Source organism: Plasmodium knowlesi (assembly GCF_000006355.2).
Source record: "Plasmodium knowlesi strain H genome assembly, chromosome: 13".
Taxonomy (NCBI): domain Eukaryota; phylum Apicomplexa; class Aconoidasida; order Haemosporida; family Plasmodiidae; genus Plasmodium; species Plasmodium knowlesi.
In genome coordinates this window covers 1,469,355-1,487,942 of record NC_011914.2, presented here as the reverse complement: position 1 = coordinate 1,487,942, position 18,588 = coordinate 1,469,355, and the positions used below count along the sequence as shown (strand labels likewise).

The following is an 18,588-nucleotide window of genomic DNA, read 5'->3' as shown; positions in this document are numbered from 1 at the left end:
TTTTTTTTTTTTTTTTGAAAAATTATGACCCGTTCAGAATATTTCCCCCCAAGGAGTTCATCGCCCCTTGTCCATTCACCGCTACGATACTTTTCTTCACTTCTTCTCAAATCGCTCCATTCGCACATTCTAAAAAAGCGTCGTAAAATTTACTTGGCTCAAAAAACTTCACAAAAAAAGGGTTACACAAACCACCTCCCCCCCCTGTGGAATAAAGAAAGACAGTTGCCTGACTTGTTAAGGTAAAAAGGTGCACGCAAAATTCCCCCCCCGGTTTGACCTGATATATTTTTTTCATCTCACATTTACCTTGCTTCAATTCGTAACAAAATATTTTGCATACATTGTAGGAGAAATAGTGGTGGGCTTTTGTATCACGCGTCTTTTCGCTCTCCAGGAAGGGGAGATTTTCCTGCACATAGGTTAGGAGATCCTCCAAAAAGTGAATTGTTCTTTCTATTAACATATTTTTAATTACATCATTTTTGCACACGTTCAGAAAGTACACCCGACTTTTTGAGTGCCCCCATTTTTGATGATCCTTCGAAAAAATATTCACAGCGAAGGTTATGTGGCCATTCACCAAATGGACCAGATATTTCAGGGAAACTTTGTGGGTACCGCTTCGACTCCCCCATCCAAGTGACTCCTCAGGGGGCAATTTTTCACATGGGAACTTTTCCAGTCGGAAGAAACTTTTCACCACTTTGTTATTCACTTTCGCCCTCCGAACATGCCGCAGTTTTCCTCTTCCCATGCACCCACTGCGAATGTTAAAAATAGATAAATTTTTATTAATTCGCTTCTTTTTGCATATGTGGTGTAACAATCTTTGCTCTTCTTCTCCGTTGAGGTTGGGTAGGGGATCACCCTGATCACGCTTACTGGTAGTTATTATGTCTCCCCGGTGGGATAATGATTTCCTTACAGCACATAGAATACCCTTTGCATCTTCCTCGAATTGGCTCACTATGCTCAGTAGTTCTACCCTGTGTGCGTTCATATTCAAAAAGGCATTCCTTCCGATGTAGAGTCTGTTAGCCATTCTGTCCATCAGGGCTGGACCCAACATGCGGGCCGTCTTTTTCATGTTTCGCAGTTTGAAGAAGTTGACGTAATCGTCTGTTGCTGTAGGTGAGTTGCTACGGCTATTAAGGGGTGTGGCCATATTGGCACAGTTGGCGGGGTTAGCATGGTTAACATGGTTATCAGCGTTAGAGGATGTCGTTCTGCCAACAGAAAGATCCTCCTCGTAGTTCACTCCCCTACCTCTTCGAACCTCCTCAGGGGTGGCTTCTTCATCCGCTGAGAAATACCCATCCATGCATATGGGCCTCAAAATAAACGAATTTATGAGCGTTCCCTTTGTCCCTCTCGTTCCTCCTTCCAAAGTGTGCGATCCGTTACTCATTTCTTCACCCGTATGGGCATTCTTTTTGTCGCGCTTGAGGAAGTCCCCTATGCAGTTTCGAAGATGGAGATAAATTTTTTTTTTCCACTTTTCTCTTTTAATTTGTTTGATGAATTCGTCGAACCGGCTCCGCAGAAGCGCTTCGGGGGGTGTCATCACTTCTTTGCATGTCACCTCTTTGCATGTCGCCTCTTCGCATGCCGCTTCTTTGCATTCCGCTTCTTTGCATACCGCTTCTTCCCATGCCGTTTTTTTCCGTGTCACCTTTCCCCCCTGTCTGGGCGCCCCCCTTCTTCCTCTATCGCCGTTCAGCCACGTCGGGCACAATGTTCCAATCACGTAAAGGTAAAAATATAGAATCAATTTGTGCATCTTTAGGAGAAAGGGAAATTCTCCCTCTTTCAACAAGATCCTCCGTAGGGCTTTCTTCCTTCTCCTTTTTGATCGTTTCAGCCCTTCCGTGTGTAGAGGGATGTGTACACGGGAATGTTTACCCAGAATATTGTCCTTCTCCCGAGTGGAGTTATCCCCACCGATGGATCCCCCCTCCTGTGCATAAGAAACGTAAAGGTATGGAAAAGCTACAACAATATGATGGATATGTCTTAACATATGCAAGAGTTCCAAGTTTGGAATTTTCTCCATTTTATGAATAAGGCTAAACAGAAGAAAGCATACTCTCTTGGTCATTTTGTAGATTCTTCCTCTGGTGGATAAAATTTGGAAGGCACAAACTAACTGAACTCTTTGAAGAGGGTTGTACTTCTGGGTGCTTGTTCCTGTATTTTTATCATTGCTATGCAAGGGGGAGGGTTCAGTAAACCCAGTTGGGCTTTCCATTAAGAGACCATTTGTACCATTCCGCTTGGTGTTAATTACCGGTGGGAATTTTCTCCTAACGAAGTACACATATATGCACTCTCTCCTTTTCTTCCACTTTATGGATATCCTAAATTGTCTACACCAGGTTAGCATATCAGTGACATTTGTGCACACCTTTTCTAGTTTCCTTTTAGCTAAATGTACATCTACTTTAGGGTTAAAGTATCTACACTGAGTTAAAATGGGTTCTATTTTTTGAAGCAGTTTGGGAATTTCCTTTGTGCAATTCTTTGGGCGCCTTCTTTCGGGACCTTCTTCGATCACTTCTGGAGAATACTCTCCATTTGTCAGGAAAGAATTATCCCTAATATCATAGAATGTGTAGGAGTAAATCTGTTCTTTCTTCTGTACCTGTTTGTCGAACCGACGGAAGTTTATGTACCCCTCCAGAGTCCTGTTGGCCAGATATTTTTGGAGCTTTCTTATCAACTTTTTCTTCTGATAATACATAGCTCGAATTGAGTGGGACAATTCCTCCAGGAAGTGAGTTATCACTTCGGTGGGCATAGCCCCCTCCTTGGAGAAACCATATGCAGTTGGTGTAGTGCACTTGCGCTGGTCATTCGATAGACACACAAATTGGTAGTAGTCTCTGTTAAGGATTCCCAAAACGGGAGAAACAAAAAAAAAGAAGCATTTACTTATTTTGTGGAAGGTTAAAAAAATTTCCTTCCCTTTTTCGATTTTGGATGTAAAAATATTTATGTGGTAATTTGGCTCCCTTAACAAGTGGTAGATCTGTTCTGAGAAGTTCATTCCTTTTTTGAGGTGACAAAAATTGAGCCATCTTTCTTGCCTTCCGAAGAGGGGAGGGATCCACGATTTCACCTGACCCCCCTCATTATCTTCATCAGCGTATTTGTTCGGATGATCATACATGTTTTCCGGAGGGAAATCCCTTTTCAATTGGCACACCTTACCTGCTATATCGTTCTTCATTTTAACGGTATTGAGCCTTCTCCTCATTTGAGAATTTTCACTTATGCCTTTTGTCCCTCTATTTTTTCTAATCCTTCCATGGGGAGTAGCCAAAGAGGATCTGTCTCCCCTCTCATCGTTACCCCTGTGCTTCTCCTGGGTAGAAATCCACTTTGGATGAAAACCATTTTCCGAATGCTTAAATATTGCAGTCACTAGAGAGTTCAAAAATAAGGAAAGACTCAACTTGAGATAGTTCCTGTAATGAACTAAGAATAGGTACCGATCCACGAACTTTTTGTAGTTACCTTTTGGAGGGGATTCCCTCTTCCTGTTCGCTACTTCCCCCTGCACGTTAGCCAACTGAGTGAAGGAAGAATTCCCTCCATTCTGACGCCCCAATTTGGTGGGAAGTAGACCTGTGCACCTTCTACCGTGTCTTTCCGTCTCTAGTTTGTTTTTGCTATCCCTTCCTGGTACCGCCACATCGTAGAGAAACACTAAGAGCGGTGAAAGTGACTCATCTTGTGTCCTGCGCGGTGAATCTTTCTTCACATAATGCGTAATTTTTAGGAAAATAAAAAAATCCTTCTCTTTGCTAATCAGTTGGAATTCCGTTTCCGATGGAATGTCTCCATCAGTCCACCTGACGATGAGTTCTTTGGTTCCTTTCCAAATGTCAATTCTCCTTTTTACACAACAGAGTGGGAAGGGATGACATTTATCATACCTTCTTGCACCCTTGGAATGAACGAAAGTATCATACACTACTTTTCCTATATATTTCGATTCGATTTGGCTGTATAAAATTCCCTTTTTTTTTTTTTTTTTTTTCACTCCTCCGTTTGTCTCTTCCTGTGCTTGTACGAGGGAGGAGAATACATGTTGGACTAATGAGTACCCCCTCAGTCTTTGCAGTTCTTCTCGTAACCTGTCCTTGAGCACCTGTTTATCCTTCTCTAGGTTCATCATTTCAGTGCCATCCTTTCAATTGCTCCTTTTTTTAAAGCGTTCTTTCAAGCTGCTTGGGGGTTTGGACCGCAACCAACCCTCCTATATGTGTAGGTACCTGACCAACATGGGCATATACTACCTGTAAGTGAATTATGCGTTAGGGCACTTCACTTATTTTTATTTTTTTTTTTTTTTTCTCCTCTGTGTTTTCCAAGGGCATACCGATTTCAACGCGGGTAATAGAAATGGCTAGCCTTTTAGGCAACTTTTGACACACCCTGTTTTTTTTTTTTTTTTTTTTTTTTTTTTTTTTTTTTTTTTTTTTTTGACGATTATGCGTTCAGGTTTGAGTGGTGCGCTCCAAATTGGTGTTTTTTTTATAAAAAAACGGGGAGCGCCAGGGTAAACATCAACACAAACGCCAACGCAAACGCCGCGTTATTCTTGCAAAAGCGTTGCAACCTTTTCGACACGCAGGCGCATGTGCATGGGGCTGCTATATACACAGGGAACTCTATCGCATCTTTCCACGATGCAAAAAAAAAAAAAAAAAAAAAAGAATCTTTCCACGTTTCATTTTCCCCCCAACTGGTTATCCGCAGTAGAGTGCTCCTCGTGGCGAAACTACCACCTACCATACGTGTAAAAAAATTTAGCAGACACATAAGGGATGTTTGGGTAGGTGCAACGAAGTACTTGTATGCAGGCTAAACGTGGGTACAGGCGGTAAACGTGTGTTTATCTGACTAGAAGATGTAGGTGTTGGGGGTGGACCTGCCATACTAGCCCGTGTTCTGCATGCCCGCGGCTATGGCCTTGATGGACACTATGAGGGCATCATTCAGGGAGGTGTAATCAATGTAGGTTTTCGTAACCTCATCATATGTACTATCGTTCGATTTGGAGGAGGGCCTTCCATAGGACAGATCCATATCCCCTAGATCCTCTAAAAAGAAGTCATTGTCTCCCTCACTTTGTATGTAGGCGGAGGAGTATGGTTCAAGCAAAGGATGGTACTTGGGGTTTTTAATTAATTTGCTTTTTTTCCTGCTCAAGTATGAATGAATGCGCTTACTTTTTTTTCGACTGATGGCACCTCCATATTGGTTATCCATCTCATCCTTCGTCAATGAATTGTTTAACTTGTGTTCTTCATCGTTCGTGTGTCCCTGTATCGGGGTAAGTGGACTATCGTCTGGTGCGATGGGGTCATTGTTCGGGTGGGCGCTTTGGATAGGTATTTGTTGTTCTTCTCCTGTGGGCGTGTCACTATTCTTTTTAGAGAGATCCTTCCCCTGTGCCAACTCCCACTCGCGCTGCCTCTCCCGAAGTCGCTTAAGAGCCTGTATCTGAATCAAATTGCAGACCACAACCCATTTGGTTCTGCTCTCTATGGAACGCTTGGTAAGTATGTCGTTGTCACAGAATATCTTCTCATTCGTAACGAGAGCAGTTAGTTCCATTGCCTTCTTCAATTTCTCCCTAAGCATGATACCAATGTATTTTAATTCCTCAGGAACCAGAATGTCATACTCCTCCGTTATTTGCAAACTTGCCTTTGCCATAACCATACTGATAAGGTTAAAGAAACTAGTGCAGAAAGGCCAGTTCTTGTACATATCTTGGATGAGCCACAATTTTTCTTTTTTTATGAGATGGTCATATAATTTTTCTATGCCAAGCCATACAGGTAGATGCATTCGGTTCTGTGTCCAAGAGAAAACCCAAGGAATTGCTCTGAGTGATTCTACATTTCCTTGTTTTCTCTTCGATGGTCTTGATCCTAAATTCAGTTTTCCTATTTCTATCTGTGGGGTTGCACATCTGAAGTAGTTCACAAAATCTTTATTTTCATACACTACCTGTCTGTACTCTTTTGTGGTGATTTCACTCATTTCATCCATGAGTTCTCTCCATTCGTCCTTTACCGAAACTGTATTTTTTAAGAGAGAGCATTTGAGGAGTGCACTGATATAAGTTTCTATGGAGCGTAACATCATTCCCTTTAGGCAGAAATTTTGGGTGATTACTTCCCCTTGTATAGTTACTCTAAGGTAGTTTTTTATAGTATTGATTGGTTGTGAAAGAATAGCTAAATGTTGTGGTCCTCCTCCTCTACTGACGCTACCTCCTCTGCCATGAAAAAAGCGCACCTCCACAGAGTACTGCTTTCCTATTTGTACAAGTTTTTCCTGTGCTTTAAATAATTCCCAAGCAGATGTGAATCTGCCTCCATCTTTTCCAGAATCGGAGTAGCCAATCATAACTTCTTGCTTGTTATCAAAATGGGTTCTCAAATGGGTTCTATACCATGGGTTCTGAATTAAGTTTTCCAATATGGTACAAGACATCTGGAGAGACTGGATAGTTTCCAACAGAGGAACAACTCTTTGTGTTTTTCTCTTTGCATTTTTTTTCAGTTCCTTTTGAAAAACTTCCACTAGTAGGATATCCGATGCGTGGTTACACATGGACACAATGTATGCACCTAGTGCGCTTTCCTCAATTTGCGAACATACATCAAATGTTTTTATCACGTTTAGGAAATCGTTTGGAACATCTTCCTCCTGTTCTATATTTTTCGGTATTAATGGTCTGTTGGATTGAAGTATCTTTGTAAGGAAATCTATTTTTTCCTCCTCAGATAGGAGGGAGTACTTTGCAGTTTGTAGCTTCTCACAGATGTAATCCATGGCTTCAACGTGTTTCTTTGATTCTTGTCTAATGTCCAACTTCATTAGATGCAGACCAAATATTTTAACATTCCGAATAACATCTTTTAGATACCCTTCAGCAATGAGAGCATTTCCAGAATCGGTCAGACTCTTGTAGCACTCCATGAGTATTTCCTCAAACTCCTCTGAACTATGAAACATTAATTTTTCAAAATTTGTATCCACGGGTTGGTGGGAAATGAGAGCCTTGTACACTTGTACGGTACTTTTGAGTTTAGCCCAGACGACTAGAAGAGCGCTCCTATATATTTCGTTTTTGTTAGTTTTGGAGAAGGGAGAAAACCACAGGAATTTCTGCGCTAGGTACTTCTTATCTTTATCAAAAATATATTGAGAGACTTCATCTTCAAGGAGCTTCACATATGTTTTAAAATGTTCAGTGCAATGATGGAGAGTTAAATCTCTGATAAGTTTTTCTACCATTGGAATGAACAACTCACATCCCCTTATTTTGTTCATGTAGCAAACGTATCTAGTAGTTTCTGGTAGAACGAATGGATTTCCATCTCTGTCACCTCCTGCCCATGAGGAGAAAAGACAAATTTTTGATTCCAACTTTAGTGGGGGCAAATTATATTCGTAAAAGACATTATCTATATACCTGATAATGTTAGGAATTCTGTAGAAGATACAATTCTCCACTATGTCGACTAACGAAATGGCTTCATCTATGGGTGTGGGCTTAATCCTTCGGATTACATCTGTTTTCCATGCGGCTAGTAAATATGTTTTCAAATTATCATACAAGATTTTTTTCTTGTACAATTCTTTATCTGTGTTATCCAACTTTAGTAGCAGTTCAGCTAGCTGTATGTAGTTTTTTAAAAGTGATGTTCGAATGGCTTGTGTTGGATGAGTAGTCAATACAAAATCTATTGTCTGATTACATAGTTGCTCATAAATTTCGTTAATATCAAAACCACTCTTCATCAACATATGGAATGTTCCTTTTAGTGTCTCATACACCGACCCATATATTCTTTCATTCGGGGTGAATGACATGTCGAAGGCTTTTCTCCTCCTTCCTCTATGAGCCCATTCTGCAAAGTTCGATAAAATACACATGTGCCCAAAGGCATTCACAATTGTTCCTAGATATTCATCATCTAAATTGTATATAGAACTTTTTAAGGAGTTGAAATTTTCCTGTGTTTGATTTTCGCTATATTTTTCGGATAAGTCGTGGATGGTACATAAGGTTTCGAACAACTTATTCGGCAAGTTATCTTTGAGCATGTCGAACAGGAGGAAGTCTAGTGCCTTGATGTCGTCCTTCAGGGGCTTTATGAAATCTACTGCATTTTTCGTCTCCACCATTTTTCCTTCGATGAGGAACTTCAGCTTCCTCTCCCCGGAGCGGTCTCCCCCCTCGACCTGGTACCATGCATCATCCAAACGTTCATCCGAACGATCATTCAAATGGTCATTCAAATGGTCATCCTTCGGGCCATGTTGCACATCATGTTGCGGGTTATCGTTCCTACCATGGCTATCCCCTTGTGTGCATTTCCCCTTGACATTCGCCTCATCCTCCATTTGTGCCGAGTTCCCCTATTGCGGTGTGCGCTCCCCTTCCTTAGGGAAACGCCAAATGTGTAATGCGGAACGGTTAAGTTACGTACAGGGGAACGCCTTAAAAAGAGGAAAGCGTTCGCGCAAAAAGGTTAATGGAGGAAGAAAAAAGGGGGCTCTCTTGACGGGATGTGTTCGAAGAGTTCTCCAGAATGGGATACTCACGTGGAACCCCAAAATGGGACACTCGCATAGATTTTCAAACCACCAACAATTCGGAAAAGCACAAAAGGTTTTCACTGAGCTTTACCAATACAGGTGGAAAATGATATTCCTACCCGGGTGGAAAAACTTGCAGGAGGGGTAAATTAACGAAAGGAAGGGGGGGGGAAAATAAAAATGGGGGTCTCCTCCTGAAATGTATGTATACTCACCCACACACATTTTGTCAGCTGTGCAAAGGAGAAGGAGAAAGGAACAAGAAAAATGCGGTGAATGTGTTGAATGGGGAAAATGACGCTAGTACATCGTAAGGAGGTGGATGCAGTGGGTGCACATTGTGTGATATTTTCTCTCCCTTTTGTCGGAGCGGAGATGCTGAAGGAGGGCACCTTTTCTCTTCTTACATTGGGTAATGCATGTCGTATTAGCAGAAAGGAACTAGTTCCTTTTCGTCATCAGAAAGGGGGGGAGAGGGAAAACTCAGCACTCAGGAAGTTACCAAGTCAAGGGTGATCCCCCAAAATGGAAATGCGGCACACACGTTGTGACAGGAGGGGGCCCATATGGCGTAGGGCACAACAAGGCGGAGAGGCAAAAATTAAAGAGGTAGAAGCACCTCCATCGGTGTTGTGGAGAAAAGCAGTTAACAAAAAAAAAAAACAGACCAGGAGATCCACACCTATAGTAAAAGTGTAACAGACGAAAAAAAAAAAAAAAAAAACCTCCCCTTTTTTGCAGGATAAACCGTTTTGGTAAAATGTCCATGTGTTCTTTTGGCGTTTTTTTTTTTTTTTTTTTTTTTTTTTTTTTCCTGCACATGTGAGACAATCCAAATGGAAGTAAAATGGACAGAACTTACAGACCCGAAGAGGAAGGAAAATGTTATATATTATATGTAGGCATATAAGACGCCCTTATTTTTTACACCACGGTTGGAATTTCCATCGAGGCTAGTGGAGATGAATCGTCGTTTCGTCATGTTGCCAAGGAAGAGTTTCAATTCTTTCCTCGCACATATTGGCATGTACATATGTATATAATTTTTTTTTTTTTTTTTTTGTTAACTGCCTTTCTCCACGCACATATTAATAATACCCTTTTCATTTTACGAGAGCTATTCTCTCAGGTTGGGGACATATGTCCTTAAAATCATTCGCTCGGTACAGACATAACCCGCATGAACAAGTCATCATTAGTTTCCAAATCTTTATCATTATTGTGTGAAAGGTAGGGTCGGAATTCCCTTCAGTTCTGTCTAACTCGTTCTGGACACATGCCACCAGAAGGAGGCGTACCATCATCGGAGGGGTGTACCATGGCCAGAGGGGTTATTTTTTCTTACCCTTTTTTTTTTTTTTTTTTTTTTTTCCGATCTTTGGTTTGGTCACGAAGTTTATTTTGGTTGCCACCTGTACGGGGCCACTTTATTATCTCACTTTGTTCACCTACACTCGGTACCTTTCTCTGTCTCTTCTTTTTCTCCACGACTTCGCCTTGCGCATGCTCCCAAAGGTGTTAGAGAGCATCGGTTGATCTGTTCATTCGGCCTTTTTGTGTCAACTCTTTTTCCAACTTTCCTTTCTACCATTTTTTTACCGCCTTAAGTTGAATTAAACCAACTCACTCAAGGATATGTGTGCGAAAGGGAAAGAGAGAGAAAAAAAAAAAAAAAAAAAAAAAAAAAAAAAAAAAAAAAAACTACGTCCATCGTGCGAAGTGTACAATCGACCATCCATCTTGCTGTCTTGATAGGACTATATAGTAATTTCAAAAAAAAACAACGTCGAAAGTAAACTGTGCTCTTTGTGGCGCATTACGTAGAAGTAACATTTGTGCATCCCTTCGAGATGCCCATTCACATCCCCAAGATGAAGTTTAACGAACGGGAATTAACCTTTTTGCGGACGAACTATATCGGAATATCGAAAGAAGACAATTACCTAAGGTCAACTTTATTGCATAAGTTTAAGCGGAGTTGCGAATTTACCTATCCGAGGTGCGCAGACAGAATCCCCAACCAAGTGTGTCCAGAGCACTTGTACGCATGCCCCAACTGTTTTTCAAGTTAACACGAAAGGGTACTTAACCCCTCAGTGTCCCTCCCCCCCCCTACGTTTGGCACCCTAACAACCCTCGTGCAGGTAAGAGAAAATAGAGCAAGATAAAAATGAGAAAATGTGCAGACAAATAAAAAGAAGATGAATAAACGGAGGGGAGAAAATACACACAGGAAGATAAGTTAAGAAAAAAAAAGGGATGGGCATATCACCCAAAGGTATTTTATTTTTTCCTGTTAGAAATATAGTGAAGCTGTAAAGGCTTCCTTCTACTCGTCTACTGCATATGGCCCTCCTTCAACTTTGCAACGCAAAAAAAAGAAAGAGAAGGGGGGGGGTATAACCCTGTTGTGTTGTGAAATTGGGGTCGTTTCTCATTTTTTTTAAAATCCCTCTTCATGTCAATAGTTTTTTTGCGAGTAGCGTCTTTCTCACGTACAGTTGAATTGTGTACACAGAACAAATGTGTGCAGCTGTGCCAGTTGTGACGACAATTTTTTTTTTTTTTCAAATAGCTCTTTAGACTTTGTGCGTAAATGGAGTGGCTACTCTTTTGTTTGGTGTGAGTGAGCCATTTCGGGGTATGTGTCAGGAAAGGAGGATGGCCAATTTATCTACCGCGCCAAGCTTGGTGAAGGACACTTACAACACATGTGTTCATGTAGGAAGAAGTGTACGTTAGTTGTCCAGGAAGAGGAAAAACGAAAAGTGCAGTTCATCACCCGAACTGGGCAAATCCCCACCTGCGATATAACATTTACCCCCTTGCAGGTATGGCGCTGTATTCGTTCTTTGGAGGTTCGGAGGCTGTGCCCATTTTTGGAAGGGGGACTCTCTCTCTGTGGAGCGTATGAACATATACCTGTAGACATGGATGCAATGGATACAAAACGAAGGGGAGAAAGTGAAGAAATGTTAACTGGTCTTTTCGCATTCGTCCATTCGTTCATTGCACATGAAGCAGAGAATTTCTGCTTTTCTCGTTTCATCCTACATGTTGCTATTACATGTATCAAAAATGAAGCAAAAAAAAAAAAAAATAAAATAAAATTATATAAAAAAATAAATAAATAATCGCCAAAGTGAGAATGAAAAATGCCGTGAAATGACACAAAAATGAATAACTTCGTTACCCATCCCCACTTGCCGTGAAACGTTTCGCAATTTTTGGTCGACTTTTTATTTTATTTATTTATATTTTTTTTTTTTTTTTTTTTTTTTTTTTTTTTATCCTTCCAAGGGGTATTTCACCAAATTCTGCATAACTCGCTTAGCCATTGGTGAAGAATTGATTGACATGGCATATGTACATATATGTATGTTCCTTGTTTGCGTGTTTGCCCTTAGTTCATTGGCTCCTTCCATCCACACCCCAGGAAGATACATACACAAATTTTTGGATGGTATGCCATACCTTTTCCCTTGGGCGTTGATTTCACCAAAAGTTTGAAAATTCATTTCTTCTTTTTTTTGAAGTTTACTGTTTTTTTTTTTTTTTTTTTTTTTTTTCTTTAATCGCATGGCTATTTTTGCCACATTTGTTTCGTATGTTTTTTTTCATTTGGACTTATTTCTGTTTCACTCCTCTGTATTTTTTCTTCCCGTTTGTTCTTCCTCCCATTGATGCGTCTGCCCACTTGGCTAAAAACATGAAGAGAAAATGCTGTGAGTCGGCACATGGCCACCGCAACGTGCATGCCCAACTTGAGCATCTACGAGTTGGTCCCTCTGCAGACCACGTCACACTCTGAGGAGGCCAGTGGCAGGAAGTGCATAATAGAAGAGAGAAGAAGCGATCACCAGGTGGAACACGCAGATTCAGTCCATACGATCATAACGCTCGCACAAGGAATGCGCTATTACACACTTATACCTTATGCAGACGCCAAGCCCCCCTGACCAAAACACGTAAAAAAATGAATTATATAGAGAGGAACAAAATCGAAACGATTTATAAGGACGACTATACAGATTTCACGAGACTTAGCGATTTTGAAATTTTCACCAAGGATATCCTAGTCAGCCTAAAGAAACTAAATATTCTGGAGACCAAGAGGAAGTATGAAAAAAAGTATGCATTTGCTAACGCTGAGCTGAGGGACAAACCTCTGGCCCCTCTTTCCCTGTTCATCACGGTGGACGACACATGTAATTTTTTAAAAAAATTTATCATAAAGAAGGATTACTGTATAAAGTTAAATTATATATATTACCCTCATAATAAATGCCAAAATGTCATCCCCTTTAATGTGAATGAAAATTCGTACCTTTATAAAGAAAATGTGAAAACGCAGAACTCCTTTTATTGTTTGCATGGGAATTTGAATTGCCCCGAGATTGTGCTTTTCCCCGCGAGGACCTTCCCTATACAGCGTTTTTTTTTCGGTAATTTTTTTTTTTTTTTCCGTTTTTTCTTATCAGCGTTGCACAGTTGACTATATCGTGCGGCATCTCTCGTATTGACGTGTATTTTCCTCTCGTTGATGTGTCTTTTCCTTTCATTGATGTGTCTTCCTCCCCCGTTACGCAGTGAACGAGTACGTGGAACTCGAACTCATAGACAGGAGCGCCCCCGAGGAAGAGCAGTACATCGTTGTCGAGAGCCAGTCCGTGAGTATCTTAATGTTAAATGCGTTGAAGCAAGCCCTGAATGAGTTGGAGATTTGTCTGCCCACCTTCATCGCTGTGGACAAGAACTACTACATATACCACGGGCACTTTTACACGAGCGACTATACCTACTTTAAGTGCGTGCACCCGTACATAACGGTGCACCGGAAGGACTCCGGGGCTGCATGTGGCACGACCAAGGCAACTGCAACGGTAACTGCCAACGGGTCTACCAACGCAACTACCGACAGGGTAGGAAGCCCGCCCTCTGGTGTACCGGAAAAGGCTAACTACGTATCTCTATACAAAGGCACAGGGTTTGAAGTGAATTACAACTCCTTCAAATTCTTCAACTACTTCAAGTGCTTCTCTTACGACCAACTGGTGGCCCTCTTCTCGCTTTTCATTTATCTGTCCAACGTGAGGGGAAAAAACATTTATAAAATAAATGTGTACATTAAAAATATATACCTGATTGACAAGCCAAATTGCAGCCATGTGTTCAGGGCCACAAGCCTGAGGAACAAAGAATTCAACCTTCTGAAAAGGTTGATCAGGAGAAAAGAAGGAGATGCGAGAAGTGCAATAAGTGCAATAGGTGCGGGAGGAGGATGGAAAAGAGAAAAACAAACATATGAGAAGAGTAAACAAATCTACATTTTTAAGGACACGTACAAAAGGAACTGCTATAGGAAAGATGTTCTGCGGTACATGTACCTAAACCATATTTATAATTATATTAAGAAAAAAAAATTTTATGGGCGAAGAATATTTCTTTGTTGCTTCGTGAAGGAGAGGAATGGATCCCTCGGTAGTAGGGACCATAATAGTGAGACAACTCCCCTCCATTGGTTGATTGTTAATCGTACAGGAGAAGAAGAACGAAGAATAGCTATTCGGAACTACATGTTTAGCATGAGAAATAACCTTTTTGGTAAACCAACTTATTATCCATTTGGTGATTTAAAGAAAGTAAAATTAGTGGATATCTTGTCTGAAGACGCGAAGATGGAAGAGAAGGACAACGCGGAGAAGGAGGATGATGATAATGAAGATGATGAAGAAGGAGAGAATAATGAAAATACCCCTCCCGATTATTCTGATTCATCTCTTCTGTTTTATCCGTGTCCATCTGTCACCCAAAACAGCAGTTACGAGGCAAATTACGAAAATGTGAAATCCAGAAGGAAATCCACCTTCGAAGAAATCAATAGACTGTACCATAATTTGAGAAATCACAAGAATTTCTCTAAAAGTGAGAGCGGTCCTTTCGTTTCCATTTATATCTTGAATTTTATCAACAACATGGAGTATAAGATATTGGATGGGTTAGTCTGCTCTCACAGCGATAGCATTTCCCCCTTGAGTGGTAGCCCCGTTCACGTGAACCCCCACGGGAATGCGCGAGGCGTAGAACAGGACAGGAGAAAAAGAAAAAAACGAGTGACGAATGTTTGGAAAATCAGATTCATCAACAACGATAAATACAAAGGAAAGAACAGCTTCCTCCTAAAGAACATACTTAGGCTATATTACAATGAATTGTTAGAATTAAAGAAAAGAAAGAACGGTAGCGGAAAGGAGTGCAGTAACGATATGATATCTTCTGTGCAACACTATTTGATGGAGTTCATGTCACTTAAAAACAAGGAGTGGGTGAAGGACCGGGAAATTGGTACTTACAGTTGCTTCAACATAGAGGAGGACTCCACCCGCTACTATATCGACAAGGTTCTTAACAACATGTTTAGTAGTAGCAAAAAAAAAGTTTATGAATGGCCTCGGGGACGGGGGGCTAGAGGGAAACTGCGACCAAGGAGAAATACCCACAATGAGTGCTTCAGTGCGGAGGAGGCACAGATCATCGGAGAGAACTACTTGAATAATGACGCAGGGAGGAATCAGAACGGTGTGGCGTGGGCCAATCAGAGTGTCATCGGGGCAAACCTCTTCGTAAGCAAAATTGACGGAGAGCTGTTTCCGCGGAGGAGTAATCGAGGGTATCACAGCCTATACCAGAAGGATGCCAAGGAGGTTCACTTCATTTTAAAGAAGGGAGACTACTCCCCCAAGAAGAGGGGTTTCTCAATGTATGAAAGAAGGTGGAGGAATCTCCGGTGTAATGTGGGTGTAAGAGGAGAAAAGGTTCAAAAGAAGGGGCAACAAAGGGAGGACGACGAGAGCAGCCAAAATGAAAATATTGAACAGAGCGATGATAATGGTGCGAGTGATCGCAGTGGAAGGAGGAAGATGTCGCAAGGAAGTGGAAGAAAAGTAGAACAATTGGTGAAGGATTTTCTAAAAATTAAGGAAAAGTACTTTCTGTGTCAGCACGAGGAAAGGATAACCATCTTATTCTTTTACCTCATCAGCCATTCAAGCAACTTAAAAACATTTTACTACATATGGAACCAGTTCTTCGATAATATAAGGAATAAGTACGAGAACAACGAATACATTTTCAACGACCATATGTTCCTGTCCTATGGTCCCTTGAATGTTTATTCATATAGATGTTCCATCCTCTCGCAGTACATAAAAGCGTTAAACATTTCAACGCAACAATTTAAAATAAACGAAATGAAGAATCATATGAAATTAAAAAAAACGCTAAGTATCTTTTGCAACCATAGCCATAATGATTTAGGAAAGGAAAGCTCAAATAATGGGAGTCTTTCCAACATAAATGGAAGTGAACCTTTTGTAAGTATTTCACAGACTAAGAGTAGCAATAGCTTTACCAACTTTTTTAAGAAAAGTACATTTGAGGAAAGCGTGTTTTATTCTTGTGAAATGAACGATAGCAGTAGCAGTGTGTGTAATAGGAAATTTTACGGGGTGCGTAATGGAAGCACTTCGGCAAATCTTGAACAGGAATATAATGGGAGTACCGAGTCGATTGCACGTATGGGCTCTCAGGTGCCACCCGTGCCCGTGCTCTCCTCCATCAGCATCAGTAACAACGTTAGTAGAAATAACAGTAACGACGCCAGTGGAAATGCCAGTGGAAATGCTAGTGGAAATGCTAGTGGAAATGCCAGTGGCAATCCCAGTAACAACCCCAGTAGCAACATGGGTGAAAGCAACGGAAATGGAGATGCCTGCAAATTGTCCATGTGTAACAGCGCGTACCCCGGAACGGAAAAAAAAAAGACGAACAAAAAAAGCAACTTAATGATATCCAACTTTTTCCCTTATCCATTAAACAACATGGAACTCTTCATAACGAAGAACAACGGAGGAGCAAAGGAAGTGAATGACCAAGACGACATGATCACCCTCATACATGAAATTTTAAAAAACAACAACAAAGACACCTATACCTACTGCGATTTCAAAAAATGGTATAGAAGCAACATAGGGAAATTTAGATACACCTCTCAGAATGTTTTAAAACAATGCTACAAGAGCATAAAGGATAGCTACTTTGTGAATGTAGATGTAGGTTATATAAAGGAGAAATGCAAAGAAATAGATGAAAAATACTACAGGAGAAATAGAAATGATTCCTTTAACAGAAAAGGGAATGATGATTACCTAAAGAAGATGTTCCATTACGTAAAGAACAACTATGATTATATAAAAAAAATAAAATGCCCATTCAATACCTTCTTCGTGGGAGAGCTAAACCTCGATAACCTCCTAAATTTAAATATTATCGATTTGCTCGATTGTGCATTTAAGGTTTTTTTCATTTCTTATTTAAACTCCGTGATGAACTCCAAGTTGATTTATGTACGGAAGATTCAAGATATTCTAGACAATATGTTTACCATTATAAAAGGTATTCACAGGAGGGGCAAAAGGAGGAGTAGGAAAAAGAAAAGGAAAAAGAAGAAGAAGGAAAAGGGGGAGAGAAACCACGATGGGAAAGATAGTCGAAATGATGATAAGAAGGATCATGACAGTGACAGCGTTGCAACGAACCATCCTCGTGATGACGCAAGGAGGAAGGATCGCAATTCCAATTTGAAGGATACTGATGATGACAACCTCCATAACTTGAGAAAAAATCACGTAAATCTTTGCCCTCTTCGTGTCAACCCCCTTTATAGTGATAACCTAGCGCAGAAAGGGAAGAGTAACGATGGAAATTTTCCTTCTGTTTCAAGGAGGGGTAACCAAGGAGGAAGAAACACCCCCTCGAGTGATAGCAACCGAAGCAATGAGGAACTCTTTGCCGTTGGAGCTCCTAATGGAAACAGTCCAAACCACTCAGGGAGTACTCCGTCAAGGGATAATCCTGCCCATGTTAAGTCACAAGAAAATATGAACGACTCAGACAGAAACAGCAGTGACAGTGTAGATTTCTGTGACAGTAGCGAACAGAAGAAAGGATACAAAAATAACTTCAACATTAACAAGGAGGAAAATTATTTTAAAAATTTCTCTGTCAATTCAGAAAAGAAGAAGAAAAAAAATACATACAGCGATAGCAACTTTTCCAGGGAAATTAAAAGGACATGCAGAAAAAGGTATCAAATTATTTTTAACGAAAAATTATTTCTCCTATTTGAAACATGCGAACAAATGTTTAACAAAGCAGCGTGGCTATATCAAATATTTAATAACAATTATAATGAAAAAAGGATTTTCTCTTTGATAAATACCATCCTGGAGTCGGAAGAAAAAGAAATTGTCATTAACCCTAAAGACCAGAAATACTTTTACGACTTTATTAAAAATATTTGCCTAAATGAAAACAACAAGAATAGCGCGTTGGAAAAGAAGTGGAGCAGCAGTGCCTCCAAGTTCCACAAAATAAACAAATCCATTACTTCCAAAAATTTAAATAAAACGTTCATGTCGAAAAACGAACGGAGCGAACGAAACGAAAGGAACGAAAGGAACGAAAGGAACGAAAAGAATGAAAAGAATGAGAAAAGCGAAAAAAATGACAACATCGGGAGTAGTGCAAAGAACCCCGTGATTAATAACCCCTATCAAAATTTGGGAGTGTCTGTAAAAGTAAAGAAGAGTGATTCACAGCCTTACCAAACGGCGAGTGACGAAAAAAATATTATCAACAAAGACAAGCTATCCCTCCTGTTGCATTCGTACAATAAAGAACAAAATATTCAGGAGTGCATTATTGATTTTGTCGACCATAGTTTTGGAGACCCCCTCTACAACCCCCCCGCGCGCATGTACTGCAGTGTGAACCCGGTCGACACGACCGTTTCGTTTGTTAAAACAACTTCCATTTTGTGACTGCGTTTTATTGGAGGCTTAATGCTCCTGTGGCAGTTAGACCGATTGGGCACCACGCCCGCTTCATGTTAACCCA

General features: G+C 40.6%; 3 protein-coding genes across 3 annotated transcripts; 1 reads left to right on the top strand and 2 right to left on the bottom strand.

Annotated features, from left to right (window-relative positions):
* Window positions 1-106: 106 nt before the first annotated feature.
* On the bottom strand, window positions 107-4,183 carry PKNH_1332100 (conserved Plasmodium protein, unknown function; the record flags this gene model as incomplete). The annotated part of the gene is made up of 1 exon (XM_002260722.1): window positions 107-4,183. The coding sequence occupies one exon, from the start codon at window positions 4,181-4,183 to the stop codon at window positions 107-109; it is 4,077 nt and encodes a 1,358-aa protein (XP_002260758.1).
* Window positions 4,184-4,947: 764 nt separating this feature from the next.
* PKNH_1332000 (phosphoenolpyruvate carboxylase, putative) lies at window positions 4,948-8,436 on the bottom strand (the record flags this gene model as incomplete). The annotated part of the gene is made up of 1 exon (XM_002260721.1): window positions 4,948-8,436. One exon carries the CDS (start codon window positions 8,434-8,436, stop codon window positions 4,948-4,950), a length of 3,489 nt encoding a protein of 1,162 aa, XP_002260757.1.
* Window positions 8,437-12,607: 4,171 nt separating this feature from the next.
* Window positions 12,608-18,512, top strand: PKNH_1331900 (conserved Plasmodium protein, unknown function; the record flags this gene model as incomplete). The annotated part of the gene is made up of 2 exons (XM_039113540.1): window positions 12,608-13,076; window positions 13,222-18,512. The coding sequence occupies 2 exons, from the start codon at window positions 12,608-12,610 to the stop codon at window positions 18,510-18,512; spliced, it is 5,760 nt and encodes a 1,919-aa protein (XP_038969918.1).
* Window positions 18,513-18,588: the final 76 nt, after the last annotated feature.